The 19,362-nt window shown below is 37.9% G+C and overlaps 3 protein-coding genes across 3 annotated transcripts; 2 read left to right on the forward strand and 1 right to left on the reverse strand.

Annotated features, from left to right (window-relative positions):
* Positions 1-4,951: 4,951 nt before the first annotated feature.
* Positions 4,952-7,234, forward strand: LOC115229710. Its single transcript, XM_029800019.1, has one exon. It carries the CDS (start codon positions 4,952-4,954, stop codon positions 7,232-7,234), a length of 2,283 nt encoding a protein of 760 aa, XP_029655879.1.
* Positions 7,235-7,534: 300 nt separating this feature from the next.
* Positions 7,535-8,248, forward strand: LOC115229711. The gene has a single exon (XM_029800021.1). The coding sequence runs from the start codon at positions 7,535-7,537 to the stop codon at positions 8,246-8,248; it is 714 nt and encodes a 237-aa protein (XP_029655881.1).
* Positions 8,249-9,029: 781 nt separating this feature from the next.
* On the reverse strand, positions 9,030-17,272 carry LOC115229712 (probable splicing factor, arginine/serine-rich 5). The gene is made up of 3 exons (XM_029800022.1): positions 17,089-17,272; positions 16,752-16,903; positions 9,030-9,349 (listed from the first exon to the last, which is right to left on the reverse strand). Exons 1-3 carry the CDS (start codon positions 17,259-17,261, stop codon positions 9,030-9,032), a joined length of 645 nt encoding a protein of 214 aa, XP_029655882.1. The 5' UTR covers positions 17,262-17,272.
* Positions 17,273-19,362: the final 2,090 nt, after the last annotated feature.

A 19,362-nucleotide genomic window follows, 5' to 3' on the forward strand; every position in this document is an offset into this window, starting at 1 on the left:
TACAAGGTCTACTGATGTCTCATATCCTCTTAGGCTTCGAAAAAGTGATATCTTCTTCATTTCTCTTATTTTTTGAAACTTTTTTTTTATAAATACTGTTTTTATAAAATAATTATAACCTATAAATGCTATTCCTGCTTCAATTTTATAAGAACATTTTTGCCAAAGAACCGGAGAGAATGACTAAAGTTTTTAGATGAACAAGATTATCAAAATAGCTATTTATCTCTGTGACATAGGTCAAGCTTGAAGCACTGACTAGGCATATTAATAATGTGAGCGATTGGTAAATATAAGACTATATAGTGTGTATTTTACCTTTCCTGCCACGACCTGTCATATGGGATCACAATGACTGTTCTGTGTGGATATAGTTATCTTAAATGATTTAATAAAGTTTGGACTGTCCAATTTGTTATTTCTTGGTTTCTAACTTTCTAGCTGACTTATTAAAATATTTGTTCAGGAATTAAAATTAAAATTTTCTGAATAGCTAGAATTTATGATTAGTGGTATCATTAAGAAAATTATATCTCCGTAAGCTCAATTTTCTACAAGTGGTTCACTAGAATGAGGAAACTTTTTAATTTAAAGCACAAACAATGTTTTTTGACTCCGAAATCTCTCAATTGAATATTGGTATGCAATAAAGTTCCAAGAAATAGTTAATTATGCATTTCTTCAATATAGAAAGAGAAAATGCGTGTTAAGAATAATTGGCCTTATAAAGGTAACAGTACTATATAGATCAGCGAATTATATTATTCATAGAATGGACTATAAAGATAGAAAATCAACTCAGACGAGTATTCAATCCGATGTGTCTAGAACTGTCAAGGTTCCGCCAACTAAGACTGGTATAAATTATGGAAAATGTCTTGTGTGTGGAGACAAGTCTTCAGGAATACACTATGGAGTGTTGACGTGTGAAGGTTGCAAGGTCTGGTGACCAACTCTAATCTTAGGGCTTTTATAGACGGTCATTAAACGAGAAATCTGATATTATGTCAAGAAAATGTTATTACAATAAGAATTGCGAAATCAACATACACACAAGGAACCGATGTCAGTACTGCAGACTAACTAAATGCTTTAGTGTGGGAATGTCAAAAGCAGGTTCTTGTTTTTGGTTCAATTTTAGCTGCTCGGCTGGGTCGAAGGTCTAAAAAAATGAAAGACGAAATGGAAGAGATGATTCTAAAGGAAAACATTAAATCAGAAATTGCGTCAGCAAACCAGGAACTCAAATTAAAATATGACTCTACGACAAATAACACTCCTAATCGACCCGAGCCTGTTAAATTCACCGACACATATTTTAACGAAACTTATGAAAGTGCGACAAACTCTTTCAAATTTAATAATCTCGATTCTGTCGGTAGAGTAAGTGGGTATTATGATATGTTTCCCCATGTCAGCAGTACTGCTTTTACTAGTAGAAATGATAAGTTCCATTTAACCAATCATAATCAAATGGATTCGATTGTTTCTGGCGTTTTTGATTCGACTAACCCAAGATTTTTTAATCACAACAATGACAGTTTTGGATATCCAGACGATTATATTTTTCCAATGAACGACTGTGATTCGTTGAGGACGTCGATAATGCAAAATATGATAAACGTGGTGGACATCAACATGTACAACTCTTTTCCCGTCGTTTTCAACGGACAAATGGACTTAGACTACACGCTTTCTCAATATTTCATTAACAACTTTATTGACATTATCAACATTTATCAAGATAAACATATCTTCCAACCACTTCACATCCACGTCAGTTGTTTTTTTAATTTTTTTAGACTGAGGAATCATTTTACTGTCAAGATTTTAACTACATGAGGCACACTTGGCTGACTTTTCAAAATTTCTTTACAAATACGATTGGATCAGTGATTCGATTCACCAAATCTTTTCCTGGGTTTTCACTGTCTTTGATGGAAGACCAGCTCTACATCGTCAGGAGTTCTGCAATCGATGTAAGCAGTTGTATTGAGTGACAAGGTTTTTCACGTTCTCTTATCGATGTGCATCAAAGAGGAGACTATCGTATACTCTTTGAATAGTTCGGGGTTTACCCTTAAAAAAGAATTTGTGAAAACTCTTGGTTTCTCTGAAGAATTTATTGAGTCCATCTGTAACCTTTCGAACATTATGAACACTTTAAATCTCACAATGACAGAATATTCATTGTACTGCGCCCTACTTATATATAATCGTTTGTGTCACAATAGTCAAATATTTAGTAAACGTTCTCAATCTCAAGATACAGTCAGCTTTTATCGATAAAAATGAAATTTTAAGCAACTTGCGAAACAATGTTAACATGAATCGGGGAAATTCTGATGTTTACGATTGTCTAATCGTAAATGTGGTTCCCCTACTTCAGGAAATCAAAAGAGCTCACAAAAAAATGACACTTGGTGCTGTTGAATGCAAGCTGGAAATTTCAGACATTTATTCCGAAATAATCGATTTTTAATAGCGGATTAGGGTCATTAGTATTTATTTCTAATAATTTAATTTTAAATACATCATTTCTTAATTTTGAATAAGTAATAAAAAACATTAAATGATTTTCCGTTCCCCTGCGTTCGTTGCTACGAATGTTATTATTCTCGGTCTTGCATTCATGTTCATCTTCACTTCGTTCACCACAGTCACTTTAGTACAAGTAAACAAATAAATTATACATGAAAGCAAACCCTCATTGATAAACTTAAATCTCACAATAATTTTAAAGGCGACGGATTTGTCAGTTTAGGAGTGACCTACTTCACAATGATTATATTTTGTTGGGCTGCTCCTTCTATTGTCCGCTCTGTTGGGACAGTCTTGTCCATGGTCTTATCTAGTCTCTTCTTCCTGTAGTCATGTTTTTTATGTCAAGTTTATATATCATTGTTTTTATCGACTTGACGCCAGTTTCACTTTACATTGCAGCCGCTCTGCTTGGGGTTGGGGCCTCGGGTTGGTTTAACTGTTCATTTCAAGTTCTTTGGACTGCACAAGGAGTTTATATCACGACTATTTCCGTGGAGAACACGGCCAGTAGAAACATTGGTCACTTTTGGTCATTTTTTCAAGGAAGGTTGTTTTTTAATTAAACTGGGGAAGTTACTTTTTGGGAAATCTGACTTTGTTCATGCTTCTTAGGAAAGCTGTTTTTATGGATATTTACAAAACTCTTTTTATCTCCCTAGTTGGAATTTGTGGAATTGGAATTATTTTGCTCATTTTTTTGTTTTGTACTTTTTATCGACCGTTGCAGTCAAATGGTGGGGTGGTAAATGACTGGAAATCCCATTTAAGTATACTTATGTAGTTGGTTGATACTTAGAAGACACATTTAGGCTTTTACTTACAAAAAACATCATTTTGATATCTTTTTCGTCATTTCAAAACGGTGGTAATTATTTATTTATTCTAGGGATGAATTTGGCACTTATTACTGGAATATTGCCAACATGTGTCACTAGAACTAATTATTTCGGAGAATTCGGTAAGAGTTTAATCAGTCTTATGTCAATTGCTCTGGGAATTGGAGAAGTTATCGGTTTTTGACTTTTATTACTTTAAATCCATTAGGAGGTATTCTTTCTTCCCATTGTGCGCTGATCAACAAATATGGCAGGATTTCTCTCTTGTTTATTGGCTACGTCCTGAACACATTTTGCTATTATGCAATTTCCTACACTCTCCCAGCGGTAACCACGAAGGATTCGTCCTCCACTACTACGATTGTCTTGGAATATTTAAAAGCCGATACGTATATACTCGTAATTGCCGTTGGGTTTTTCCTTGGGGTTTCAGATGCTTTCGTCTGTACTCAAATCATGGGTTTTTTAACGAATCATTATGATCGAGATAGTTCGGCTGCATATGCCATTTTTAAATTTTTTCAGGTTTTCTATTTTTTAATACTTTCAGTCTCTGGGAACTGCCATTGTTTTTTTCACAAGTGTTTATTTCCTATTGAATCGTCTTTTATTGACTTTTTTTTGCATCCAGACTGTCGCTGTTTTTGCTTTTTATTATGCAGAGATTCATTCAGTCCAAATAAAGGACACACAATCTCAAAGACTTTTAGTTGATGAAAACTAATTGACCTTTTTTGTCTGAATAAAAATTGTCTAGTTTTGTTCACTTGATTTGGTTTGAGACGCTTTAATAGAATATTACATTTTTTAATATAAAGCCCATTAAATTCCGTTATGGGTTGAACTTTTTTATTGAAAATCATCAAAATATACTGTGGAGTTTTTATGTGATGTAACTCTAGAAAGTATGTCAATATATCATAAGTATGTAATAAACATCCCAGACGACTTTAAGAAATCTGATGGAATGAAGTTTATAAAAAACGACGAACTAGGAAAGCCGACAGAGGACATGAGTCAAAACGAAAAACGAAACGACATTTAGAATCACACAAAAAGCTATGCTAGAATTTTTACGACCGAACTAGTTGTAATAAAGTTTTTTTTTCTCGGACATTCCGCTTAAAGTCCCGGACATTCCGTCGGCTCAAAAGAACTGGGACAACATTTATTGTTCTCACATAATTGAAGATATCCGGTCACACGCCGATCAGTTTCAGTTGGCAAGCATTAATTGTGTTTGCTGGCTTTTTCAGCGGATATCGTTCGCGATATTACGTGGAAATTGCCTGTCCATCCGCTCGGCGACTCATCTAATTTAGTTAACTTCTCTATTTTACTTGTTATTTATTATGCAACATGCTGCTACTGTTACGACGTGTGCACCACCTCAAATAGATAATCTTACCAGAACTAACCTTTCTAGGGAAAGAGGCAGACCACCCGCGTTGTGCAACAGGACCTCAGATGGCAGGACTGCAATCCGCGCCATCTGTGAGAGTATTGAGTGCACGGAGCAGCAGCCATGGGCAAGACAGGCAACCTCCCAGGTGTTGGGCAGGTTTCCAAGAATGCCCAGGAATGGTTGGCCATACTTGACTGAGCTCTTCAACAGCACCTTTAGTGCATCCCTGTCCGTTGCTGAGTTTAAAAAGTTGGCGTCCCATAAAACTGCTGCTCCGAGGGGGAGGACCAGTCAATCGGCGACTGGAGGCCCCCCGTGCAGTGTAGAGCACGAGCACCAGAGTTGTGATTTATCACTACTCAAGCATGTGTATGAGGTATTCTCTCGGAATCTCTCTGCCTTTTTGTCTGTCCCCCTAGCGGACCGCAGAGTGACCCGGAAGATACCTGCGTGTAAGGTCAGAGGTGGAGTACTGACTGGTATCAACAGGGCAATTGCTCACCATTTGTTGAGTAAGCGGCCAGAGTCTCTAGAGGAGATTTCCCTCCTTTTGTATGTGGCTCAAGTTACCTACGAGGAATTGACGGTTAAGCCCAGACAACCTAGTAAGTGGAAGGACAACATCGCTGCAAAGATTTCTTTGCGCGAGGTAGAGCTGGAAGCACTGATTGGGCACATTTCGAATGTGGGAAACGGGGTCAAAGGCAAGACTCCCCCCTTGGTGCGTACCGTACTTCACCGACACAGGGCCGCTAAGTGGGACCTGAATGAAGTCGTTAGGGCAAAGAATGAGGTAGAAGAGTCTATTCTTGTTTACAAGAAGAAACTCTCTACCTATGAATCGAGGTGTAAACATAATCGAGAGAACAACCTGTTTGAGTTTAATCGCAGGATGTTTTATCGTCGTTTACACGATGATGGGGTGAAGGAGGGTAGCCAGCAAGACTTGGAGATGTTAGCCACATGGGTGAGTATGTGGAAAGTCCGACCTCGCAAAGGAAAAGTGGACTTTAGCCTAGAGTCCACCAGACCCTTGATGACCGAGTCTTGCGGTGTCTTTGACATTCGCAAGAAGTTCGATGAGGCAGTTTTACGCCTTCCAGATTGGAAAACTACCGGGATTGATAAAGTATTTAATTTCTTTATAAAACGCTGTACCTCATTGCACGATTGTATGTTTAATATAATCGAGAAGTGTATAGCGTCCCCGGATAGTATCCCAAGCTGGTTGTGCACTGGTGTTACTTATTTGATACCAAAAGTGCTTTGTCCAGCGTCTCCGGCAGATTATCGCCCGATAACCTGCATGCCCACCTTATACAAGCTGATGACCAAGTTGGTGGCTAATGAGGTCAGAGGATTTGTTGAGGTTAATGGCATTCTATCCGAGAATCAGCTCGGAACTGTGAGGAATTGCCAGGGAGCAAAGGAGCAGGCATTGATCAACAGGTGTCTTTCTAACGCTTACGGAAACTCACTTATGTCTATGTGGGTGGATGTTAAGAAGGCATTTGACTCCGTTGATCATGCATATCTCATCGAATGTTTACACAAGCTGTGTCTGCCTGTGTGGTTCATTAGTTTTGTTAAAGCTGTGATGAGTATGTTGAGTGTTCATCTCAAGTATAACAAACACACAATCGGTGAGGTAAAACTGGAGAGAGGGATTTTACAAGGAGATAGCATGTCGCCGCTACTCTTTGTGCTCTGTCTCGAACCATTGAGTAGGCTCCTCAATGGAAGACACGAACAATTGTCAATAACTCATGAGGGACGTTTGTTTAACACGAACCACCTTGTGTTTATTGACGACATTAAATTGTTCGCTCGGTCCTCAAACCAACTCCGCTCTATGGGAGAATGTGTGAACGAATTCCTGGGGAAAATAGGATTGCAACTTAATTTTTCTACGGCGGCGACTAACTCGCAATTATGTGGCGATCTGGTCAAGGTCTTGGAAGATCACGAGGGATATAAGTACCTCGGGATCACTGAAAGCCCCAAATCGCTCATACTCCCAGAAACCAAGATCCAAATAATAGAGGGAGTTCGGAAGCGGGCAGCAATGTTATGCAAAACTTATTTAAATGCAAGGAATTTATTCCATGCGTTGAATGAATATGCAATATCATTGCTTAACTATTATGTAGGTATTGTGGAGTTTGAGCCACAGGAGTACGATGATATGGATTGTATAATCCGTAGAGTACTGAGGGAAAACCATGTCCATGTGCTGGCAGCCAACAAGGAGAGGCTATATCTACCACGTGCTCAATTCGGAAGGGGGCTTTGTGGAGTGGCCCATTTAAGTGAGCGTATTCTCCTAAAGATGCATGACCACCTGGTGTCTGGTGCTAGTGTATCAGATAGGATGTACGCAATCTTGCAAACGGAAAAGGCACGAACTAGTCACCTTGGAACCATAAAGGCCTATTTGTTGGCTAAGTAGGGTTTCGAGAGTGAACGAGTGGTAGATGTGAAGGGGTTGATCAAAGTACAAAAAGAGTCTTTGATTAAAAAGATCAACTTAAAAGTCCTTCACAAGACCCTCTTCCAAGCTTTGGACAATCCGCATGTTGACGTTAAGTCGTCAACGACTTGGCTAAGATATGGAAATAATTCCCCTCGATCCGAAGGATTATTTACTTATCTGCAAGATCGAAACTTTTTCTGGAATCGATCTAAGGTCTGTCCTCATTGTAAATTGAGGTGCCTGTCCGTAGACTACATAGCCACGAAATGCGGTAGTATGCTTTACCACGACTATACGTGGAGGCATAACGAGGTTGTACGTAGTTTACACTTAATGCTGTGCAATAAGTATGGGATTAGACGTTCCAGAAAGTTGCGAACTCATAAGGTGCAGTCTGTGGTCGAGAATGCCAGAGTATGCATTAAAGTGAATACTAGTATTCACACCTCGATACTTGTCCAGCACAATAAGCCAGACATTTTGGTACAAGATAAGGTCTCTGGCGAGATACTTATCATAGAAGTTGGCATCACATGTCTAGATCGTTTGACCACGGTGGAAGTGGAAAAGAAGCGTAAGTACGATCTTCTTGCAAACGAGCTTGGGTTGATGCACAGATGCAAGGTCCTTGTCATTCCTTGCGTGATGACATGGGAAGGAATTGTATCTAAGTACCACAAGGGTTATCTCAGACAGTTGGGAGTCGATAGGTACATTCAGGCCTATATGCAGTCCACTGTCCTGAAGAGAACTCTAGAGAGTGCATCTGTTGATGCACGCAGATCCAGCCCCCTAATGCCACATGGGCAGAATTGTCGGCTGGAAAATGCTCTCACAGAGCTATTCCTTCGACAAGAAGCAGAAAAGGCTGGTCTCCAGACTTCAGATGAAACGGGTCGTCGGATTAGTTTAGTTAACTATTTTTATCTCGGGTTTTTTGTTAATTTTACTTGTTATTTTATTAAATATTGTAATAAAGTATTCTTGTAATAGGAAGATTTTGGTTATCCAAGTTAAAAGAATTAAAATAAAAAGTGATTAATCTAGTGACATTATATTGTAGTCCAGGGGTGTCAAACTCGCTCCGCTTTAGGGGCCGCATTTATAATAATTTTTAATCAAGGAAAGATTATTTATTTTAGTAAAAAACCAAAAATAAAGAAATCGAAATATGTAAACACTATCGTTCAATCGTGTTTAGACCTATTTCCTGATGATTGACATCTTTTTTCCAATACAATTTTTGCTATGTCGGGCTCAATTATTCGTGTAGTTCCGACTTTAATTAAAGCTGACAAATTTTATCTGTAGGTCGTTTTCTATTAACAGCTTTGGTTAATTTCATAAGTGAAAAAAGTTGTTCACATGTATGTCGAACCGAACATAGCAATTATTTTGGTACAAAATTTCTAAAGTTGGTACAAAATTTCTAAAGTTTTTAACTTTTCAGAAAGATGCCTAAAAATATTTAGCCTTTAGTATAAAATCCAATCGGATCTTCAACAATTCCATTTGTAAAATTTTATCTGCATTGGAAGCATCGAAAGCCTTTATATTTTAAAGGCTCGCGGGCCGTAGCTATACATGCAGAGGGCCCCCATGTTTGACACCCCTTGTAATCCTTTAAAATTTGATGACCTAAATTAGAGTCAGATCGGGCTCATATTCTGGTTTTTGAGTCAATTCTTCAGTTGAATGTTAGTCGAGAAATAAGAAAGAATCTTTCCGAATATAAAGAAATAAAAATTTATAAAAGAAAAAACGAACATTCTTAACGTTCAAGAGCAGATATAATTAATTGAATCATATCTTGTATCTCATCATTAGAAAAGCGACTTTCTATCATCTCAATTATGGTGTAAAGCTCAACTTCCGACCGGGGCATCAAATTAATGATCATCAAAACTTCGGGTTTTTTAAGTTTAAATTTCTTTAGCGATTCTGTGAAAGAATCTATCTCAGATAACTTTACAGTGTTGGGCGTAATTTTTTCAATATAGTCCTTCGTGTTATGAAGAATTGCGGGAATAGTTTTTTTGTTTTTGGATAATTTTCTGTCGATTCTTGCAATCCTTTTAATACTTGAGACGACTTCAATGTTATTAACAAAATTAGAATTGACTTTAACTACTTTCATCACAACAAAAAAACAAATATCAATTATTATTACTTTATTTTAATTAATTAAAATAGTTAAATTATAATATAATATTTATTGGCTAGTAACAATAAATTAAAAAAATAATGTCAATTTTGACAGATTATCAGCAAGATTTATGGTCTCAAGTCTGTTCTGGTGAATCAAAAAATACTAAACATTTTATAGAGATTAATGGAGAGCGACCCACCGAGAGGGTTTCTCAAAAATCAACTGAAATAATCAATTTTGATCCAAGCTGTCACAATCCTGTTTTTTTTAGTTATTATTTCAATCTTGTTCAATCCGATTCATCTTTGGAGAATTTTTCTCCAGCCATTAGTCACCCATCTTTGTTAGGATATTTTGTCGACCAAATTAAAGTCAAAAGTATAAGGCAATCTCAAAAACCTAACATTAAAAACTGTAAAATTTGTTTCTATGAAAGGAAGGTGATCATACTACATTTCTACAAACATACGTTTTCCCAGCTCTGACAATTGCTCTGGATGAGTTGTTGCAAAGTGCCAAAGTAGAAGGATGCTTCAATTCAACAGTATTTTTAACTCAAAAACTAGCAGCAAAGCAGGCGAAGTAAACTTCTAATGCGCCCACTAGACATTCTCATAACATGCCTGTACAAGTAAAATTCCATACAATAAAAGTAGTAACAATCCGATGCATGAAGGAAGAACTGTATCTCAGTTCGAAGATATTCCTTTTGTTTCGTCTTTTCTTCAAAAACAGTATCCTCGTGTTGAACCTTGTCCTTAGTCCTCGAGCGCCTATACCGTTGTCCCAGCTGTGGACTCCTGATGAAGCGGCAATAAAAATCCAATCTTTTTGGAGGGGATATAGGGTTAATCACCGCAAATTTCATCAAAAAGGCTCGTAAGGACCCCGAGATACAAGAATTGATAATTTGGCAAAGGGAGTGGAGAGCAGAAAATAGCATTAATACTGAAGTGAAAAATCTTTGGGATCAGTTAAAAAAGTACTAATTATTCAGCAGTTTATTTAAAAATTCTAATAATGCTTATTGAAATATCTATAAAACTCTACTTTCCAAAATTCAATCTGTCACAATATGTGAAACAATAAAATTAATAAAAATCTGTCAATAAGCCTAAATTGATATTGCCTCGTATGTAGCTTTGATTCATCAATCGTTTTATTGTTCAGATAAGTCAGTCTAATGCCGGGATCGAGTAATGCAGGGTCTTGAGCACAAGCAAAATGTCAGATGTTAATTTCTCGATGTTTTGGTTCTGTTTGCTTATCAGAATCTGAGTCACTGTCATCATCCTCAGAAGCTGAGACTGTTTGATATTGCCTCAACTAAGATGATTCCCGATCTTTAAGATTTCCGGTATACTTCCAAGTCTAAATTGAGAAATTTGTTTGTCATTGGATTATCAACTAGTCCAGGGGTCGGCAAATACTTTTGGGGAAGAGCCAATTTTGAACATTTTTGGAAATTTCGAAAAATTGAAGAGCCACCTTTTACCACTTGTCAAAAATTTACATTCATAAAATTAAATAGACATTAATTTAAAAAATAATTAAGAATTCATTTTAAAAAATTAAATTAATTAGACGCATTAATGAGAAATGTGATTCCTCATTTCTTTGAGAGTTGGTTAATGTCTGGGTCGTAAGTCGTTAATTTTAATCTGAGGTTAGATTCCAAATTCGAATCTGTATTTTGTTCCTTAATTTCGATTTTATATAATTCACATGAGAAAAACTTTGAAGTGGACCCGAATATTGTCAAAATTTCGTATGCAAATTTTTTTAATTCATAATAAGAATCTGGAAGAGAATTCCAAGTTTCGAGAATCACATCTTCAAGTTTCTTTTGTATAACATTAATATCATTTTTAATTTTACCAGACAATGTTTCTGTTTCAAGGTTTCAAGTAATTCTGAAAGTCGAATAAATTTTGATGCCCATAATTCCTTATATGTCAAGTCCAATAGCTGCATTTCGAACTCAGCTGCGTTGATTTCAAATGGCACTAAATTTAAATTGCTGACTTTAGCACGTAGAGGGTTTATAACGAACGATAGTGTTGCTTTTTCTTTTCTAAAATCCTTAAACCTTTTTATATTTAAACATTCATTTTTAACCTGTCATTGAAAGATTCCTTCATATACAAAAGAGCATTTTTAAAATAAGTTTTACAAAAGAGCCTTTTAGAGGCAATAATGCCAAAAGTTCTTGCCTCAGGAAACCTCGAGACACATAACGAACAAACAGAGACACCTAAGTATGACATGAACAATGATACTTGTGCAATGTCATTTATATCACATGATTCATCTATTGCTATTGAATTAGACAATTTCATGTCAAAAACTTGTTGAACAGATACATTCGAAGACATCTTAAAAGTCCTGTCGGCTACTATTTTCGCAGATAAAGGTATATTCATTATCTTATTTACGATTTCTGCCTTATTTGAAAAATCGTGAAAAAGTTCTTCAGAGGTTTTATGCCTTTATAAATTTGCCATCGGTAAATGGTTTTCCCCTTTTTGCGATCTCGTGGCTTATCAAAAAACTGGCAATATTTGCACTCCTGGCATTGTGATACCAATATTTAAAAGCGGAATTCTCAATCTGATTATTCTTTGCAAGTTCTTCTACAGCTTTCTTTCGGGAATCACCAATTGGATATTTTTTTGCGAAATTTGGGTGTTTTGTGTTAAAGTGTCTCTCTAAATTTGACTTTTTATTTTGATTCAAAGTTTCCTGGCAAATGAGACATTTCGGTAGTTGTTCTGAATTAGACGTGAATGCAAAAGTTTCAGTCCATTTTGATTGAAAATGTCGCGCATTATCGATTTTTTATTAATTTTTTTATTGCTAGGTATATATCGATGTACCACAAAAAATTAATGTTAAACGTGCAAAAATTTTTTGTTATTAACAAAACAAACAAATAGTTAGAAATTGAAATCATTTATTAAAAAAATAGTTAGAAATTGACATCATTTATTAAAAAAATTGTTAGAAATTGAAATCATTTATTAAAAAAAATAGTTAAAAATTGAAAGAGCCTACCGTAAGAGTTAAAGAGCCTTCAAAGGCTCGCGAGCCTGCTTTTGCCGACCCCTGAACTAGTCTATTTATGAGAGATACGAACAGTAAATTGTTTTCACGATTGTAGTTTAAATCATGTATTTTGACTGAAACGGCACACTTATTAAAGCAAAATGAGATTTTATTTGATTTCATGTCTAGATCAAAAAAGAAATAGCAGTTATGGCCATTTGAATCGGTCCCAGAAGTTGACCCCGATTTTAAGGGAATTCTGGTATACCAGAAGTCGGTTTAGAGGGGTTTGACTGTACTTAGAACACGGTAGATTCAAAAAATGATAGGCATACTGTTCCACAGAAAATGAATCTAAGAACGTTCCAAATTAAAGTGAAATTACGTAATAGCAGATTTTCTATTTAGTGAGAAAGCTAAGGATTTTCAGTCAATTGGTGGATCAAAGTATGGATGTTTGAGTATCAGAAAAATCAAAATAGTTTCAGAACAAAAACCTTAAGTTCTAAAAATAAATAGAAAGCTATCTGAATTTCCTATTCCAAAAAATATCGGTAAAGCCTTTGAGAAAACTGAAAGATTATCTTAGTTTGTAGAATAAAAATCTCAAAGATTTACAACAAAATGGAAATCCTTTCTTTAACTTATTGGGGGTTCTGCTGTAAATCATATTATCCCTTTCGGACAAAGTTTTTGAATTTTGTTTCAAAAGAATTTTTACCAGAAAGGCCATTTCAAAATGGGTTCAAGAATGAGAAATTTACATCTACAGTCAAACCCCTCTAAACCGATTGAAAAAGTCGTTAAATTTACTTATAACGAAAAAGTGGAACAGTAAAATTAATAAAAATCTGTCAATAAGTCTAATTCGAGATTGCCTCGTATTTAGCTTCGATTCAGCAATCACTTTATTGTTCAGATAGATCAGTCTGTTGACAGGATCGAGTAATGCAAAGTCTTGAGTGCAAGGAAAATGGAAGATTTAGTTTAGCAGTTGTTGAAAATTTGTGCGTGTTAATTTCTTTATATGTTTTGGCTCTGTTTGCTTATCAGATCACGGTCATTATCCTCAGAAGCTAAGACTGTTTAGTATTGTTCAACTAAAGATAATTCCAATCTTTAAAATTTCTAGTAAGTAGTTCCAAGTCTAAGTAGAGAAATTCTTTTTCTGTTATTGGATTATCGACTAGTCTATTTATGAGGGTTATGAACAGTAAATTGTTTCCGGGATTGTCTTTTAAATTATATATTTTGAATAGAATGCCAAACCGAGGTATCTTTCGGGTCACTCTGCGGTCCGCAAAAGGTAAAACACGATTCGCAGAGATATGCCTACTAAATATCTCCTAAACTTGCAAGAGTAGCAATAACTCGCTACTCTGATGCTCGTAATGTTCAGAACACGAAGGGCATCCTGTCGGCGTAACCGCAGCGCCAGTTTTCCCCCACAAGCCAGGAGGAGGCGTCTTGGCCAGCTTTTGCAGTGCATTCAACAATAAGTCCGAGCTAAAGCGTCGATTGAAGCACTGAAACAGAGTAGCTTACCCTTTTCTGGGCATCCAAGAAGCTTCCCAACACTTGGAAAAGAACGGATTTAACCTACTCCCCCTGAGTCGTGCATCGCAAGAACAAAGAAAAACTTACATAGTTAATATTTCTACGTAAATTGCTGAATTAGTTATTATGGAACCGTTTATTTTAATACCTTAAAGTTAAACAACAAGAAGACCAATTTTCTACCACAGAAACTTAACAAAAATTGACGACCGAATGATTACCTCATCACCAGAATGGACATAAGCATTTAGAAGATTTTATGAAGGTGTCTCTTCAACGTCGTTTAAAACTGTTAAAAAGTTTTAATCGTGGCAAATAGATTGGAAAATCTAAACTGTTCAAAGCACAGCGCCATCAGAAATGCGAAAAAATTACAGAAAGAAGTGAATATTAGCAGCTTTCAATGAAACCTCCCGAAAATGTTAAATGTCGCGCGCCATCCGCGTTACAAATTCTACCTTGTTACACTTTTAGTCTATTGACCTATATTTTGATCCATATTTAGACTAGTATATTGAGATGTTTCCTTTTTGTCAAAAATGCGGCTTAAAAATTTAGTACTAACTATTAAAGAGTACAAAAACATTGTTTCTTATTTGGAAAGCAATATGAATGATGAAAGTTTAACTAAAATAAAGAAGTCAAGACTCCAGGCTAATAACCAATGATGAAACTAAAAAAATGTAATTGTTCAAGATGATTTGGAAACTATAAAGTCTGAATGTCTGAATCTACATTTGAAAACGCATTATGGAATAAACAAAATGAAAGAATACTCTGACAACTATATTTTTAGTATTAAGAGATCAATTATCCGAAAAGTTTGCTGAATGTGTGGCCTGAGCTCAAAGTCAGCCGTTAAGAGCACATATTCCTTTAATAAACATTAAACTAAAAGTTCCAAGAGAGCGTTAAGAGATGGATATGGTAGATTTGAGTCTCTGGTCTGAAGAAAATCATGATATCAAATATATTTTTAACGCAATCAATATTTATTCCAAATTTTGCTTTGCCCGAGCTACTAATTAGAAGGAAGCATTTTTAACCTATTCCCTCTTCGCGTACCCAGAAGATCCTTGGCGTAGTTTTCGACTCCTTAATGACGTTCTCAAGTCACGTGAAGAAGGTTCTAGCTAAAGGTCTTCGGAAGTGGAACGTCTTGAAAGCGCTGTTAAAGAAGAGTTCCTTCCCCCTGGAGGATTGTGTCAGCAAGGTCTACCAACAAGTGATTGCCCCGACGGTTGAGTATGCCTGCTCAGCCTGGAGGTTTGCAATTGCTTGTTCGAAAGCGGAACGTTTGAACTCGCTATGAAGGAAGATTATGCTCCACACTGACACCTCAGTTGGCAGCCTTGTTTCCGAGGAGGCGACGCGGAAGAATGGACAGGGTTTCCTACGTTTCTGCAAGGAACTGGGAAACCCATTCAAGGAAAAGGTGGCCCATGCAGATGAATTTCGGTCGGTTATAAAGAAATGTACGCCGATTGAGTTCCTCTGCAGAAGGAAGAGAAGGCGTTTCCGGGATACGGTTGGGTCATCAGAAGACCATTTAAGGAGAGTCCGGCTGTTGTTGGAGGCAGGGATCACCTAATTAGTTAGTTTTGACCTATCTTTCTCGGTGATCTTGGAGTTAATAAATAATAATAAGCATTACTAATTTCTTCTGTTTTAAAAGATTTATTTTATAATTTTGGCCCTCCTCCTGATTCGGACTGACGAAATCGGCTACCACTTCCTTTCATAACGTACCTAAATTGGACGCTCTTCGTGACATACCGAACTAAACCAGATCATCCATTCTCACTTCGTAATGCTGGATTCCACTCTCAGCTGGAACCTACAGAGATCGTTCTTTTTTAAAAAGGAAAGTGTCTGGTTTAGAATGTCACACATGTGAGCTTCTTTTTTGCCCAGAACATGCCTGTATCACGGAAAAGCCCATCCAAACCGGCCGAAGGTAAAAAGCCTGAGAAAAATGCTGATGTCGAGTCGAAAAATCTGGAATAAATGGGCCTTCCATCGGTAGCCTGCCTGACTCATCGGGAAACATACGAAAATGGTTACCAATCCGAACACCCTGCTATCCGCCAGTAACCGAATTAAGATCACTTGTAAACATTAAATTAAAAAATGACAAAAAAGAAGACATCAAAATCAAGGAAAGAAAGTAACAAGAAAGAATCAATTATCAGCGATTGTATCACTATGCTTTGAACAAGATCTTGCAGGTGAACCATTAGTCACGTCAACCCTCTCCTCAAAAGCATTCGACTTATTTGAAACGAACGAACCACTCCTATCAGCGGGACTCCTCGACCTGCTCACACTACGCCTATTACTTCCGCTACGACTCCTTCGACCACTAATACGCTATCATTAATCCAAAACCTTGAAGAAGAACGTGAACGTCGCCTCCTCCTGGACCTTACTGGAGATCTACTTCTAGTGCCAGAAGAATTAGAACGACTTCTAGAATCCCTCCTATCCTCCTCACTTACTCGAATGAAAGAAGATTCACCCTAAAAATCGGAAAGAAAAATCTACTTTATGTGAACGGAACTTGGAGTCGTGTAGTTTTTTAATCGCATAAAGCATATCGTCTCTCCTCATGAATGATACAACTCCCTTTCCTCCTCCAAACACATCTGCATATGCAATATCTCCGCAATCCCGCATATGATCCTTCAAATCTTGCCAACTCCCGGTCGGCGGAAGTCCTGCAAATTATTTATAAAGACATACCCGAGACAATAACCGAGTTCTTAGATCTTCGTGGAACAAAACTCGACGTCCTGTTGGAAGATCTCGAGTATGACCCTTTCGGAAATTCAACTCTTATTCGATATCCGTCCACTGAATATCCATTTCTGCGATGAACTGCATCGTCGGCGGCACTAGAACAGTTTGAGAGACTCCATAAGCCAATTTTGAATAACAGATCCAATTTTAATAATCCTCCAGCTAATCCACACTTTTTAATTAATATAAAATATATGATAAGTAATTAGAGATATATGACATCGCAACTATAAAGACACTAGCCACTAGGGAATGCAGTATAATAGGTAAATAAAATTACTGTCGATGATCCATTTCCACAAATGCAAAAGGTAAACCACGCCCATTTCGAGGTTGTTTAAGATCTACATGTACAACACGTCCATATTTTCTGAAAATGTTCTCAATTTCACTTTCTCTTATGTCTGCGGGGAGATTTCCAACGTATAATCGAGCATCATTACGATAAGACATCACAAAGGATACACGCGGTAACCGGAAGTAAATTAAATATTATTTTATTTTAACTATAAATTTTTTTAAATTTTATTAATGGGTTTTTATTAATGATAATTTAGTTAGTATTATGTTTATGATAGATATGTAGCCTGGCGGATTACCAAACCGTTTCCCCGGATAATGGCGATCGAGAACCGTTGCATTAGCCAGTCCGCCTCCCGAGGATCATGGGTGCGCATTGAGATTTTGGCTCCGAGGTTGCGAAGAAACTTTTCAGTTTTTGGACCGCCGCTATCGGCACCATGGAAAACTCCTCTGAGAGGGCAGAATATTTTGATAGCTTTAAATCTTCAGCCTTCTTAGCTGCAGATTTAGCATTCAGAGCACACGAAGTTAAATGAGAAGCAGAAAAGGTGTCCCAGCAGGTTGCATCCCATAGGGGGCCTTTTCCGCCTTCAAAGGGGGCTTGCTTCCCAGACTCGCCTTCTCTCCAGTCATCAAAGTCGCACAAACAGTCTCAATGTCGCAAACATGAGAACCCAGAAGCCCAACAACTCCGTTTACGCAAAATGATCCATTCTAAACTTACCGAGGGCGGAGTCCGTGCAGCTCTCAGAGTTATTTCGTCTGACAATGGACCACTCAACCCGTCTAGGTCAGTCTTTGAGGCTTTGCTCGAAAAACATCCACTGTCTCCTGCGGACCTTCGCGTCTGTTCCTATCCGGCCAAACAACCGCCTTTACTTTTTTCGGAAGATGATGTCTCTGTCGGGATCCACTCTTTCGCTCCGTGCAGCAGCGGAGGAGCCGACGGGCTCCGCCCGGGACATTTGAAGAACCTTACCGCTCATACCGTGGGTGAGCCTGCCACTCGTCTGCTCAAATCTATCATTTGCCTGTTAAATGAACTGGTCCAAGGGAATCTGCCGGATACTATCCGTCGCATTCTCTTTTCAGCCAACCTCACCACTTTTGGCAAAAAATGCGGAGGGATCCGCCCAATTGCGGTCGGCTTGCAGCCAAGATCGCATGCAAGAAAATTATCCCCACCATTGCCGCAAAGCTCAGTCCAGTCCAACTCGGGATCGGCGTGCCTGGAGGATGTGAATCTGCGGTTCATGCTATCCGCACTTTCTCAGAAGCGTGCAGGAAATCACAATGTCCAAACATTCTGATCAAGCTTGACATCAGAAATGCATTCAACAGTATCCGACGGGACCGAATTTTAGAGGCCTGATCTGAGTATTGTCCTTTCTTATTTTGGCTAACTTTCCAATCATACGACCAACCATCTTCCCTTATCTTTGATTCCGACACTATCCCGTCTGCTTCGGGAGTCCAACAGGGAGACCCTCTGGGGCCACTCCTTTTCTGTCTTGGAATCTCCGAGGTGACCAAGCTTCTATCTTCTCCATTAAACCTCTGATATCTCGACGACGCCACTCTCGGTGGCCCTTCGGACATCGTCCTGCAGAACATAATTAAAATCATTCCGGCTCTGGAGAAAATCGGCCTCATTTTAAATTTCTCCAAATGTGAAATTTCCAACCTCGGATGCTCGCAATCTATTTTCGAAGACGCTGTTTCCTCTTTCTGCGATCTTATCCCGGGAGTTCAATCTACTCCCATTGACGAACTTTTTATCCTCGGAGCCCCGATAGCTGGCAACTCTATCGATGTGGCCCTACGCAAAAAAGAACTTTTTCTCGAGGAAGCTTTTGATCGTATCAGACAGCTGGACTCGCACACAGCATTATTCCTCCTACGGAATTGCTTTTTGATCCAAAAGCTCTCCTATTTGCTTCGCTCTTCTCCGTGTTTTGATTTTCCAGAGAGGCTTTCAGCCATTGACCTCCTTATCCGCACTTGCACTCAGAACATATGCAATTCCCCCTTCGACGACATGGGTTAGAGACAGGCAACCCTCCCGTTGTCTTTTGGAGGGCTCGGCATTCGCTCATGTTCCGACCTATCGTTGCCTGCTTTCCTCTCTTCCGTCTCCGCGAGTCACAGACTTGTCATGGAAATTCTACGCTCCTTTTCTGAATTTTCCTTGGACACAAATGTGGCTCATTTCAGCAAAGTCTGGAGGGAACAAGGTCTTGACTTTCCGGAA

The sequence above is a fragment of the Octopus sinensis genome, unplaced genomic scaffold (genome assembly GCF_006345805.1).
Source record: "Octopus sinensis unplaced genomic scaffold, ASM634580v1 Contig13619, whole genome shotgun sequence".
Taxonomy (NCBI): Eukaryota; Metazoa; Mollusca; class Cephalopoda; order Octopoda; family Octopodidae; genus Octopus; species Octopus sinensis.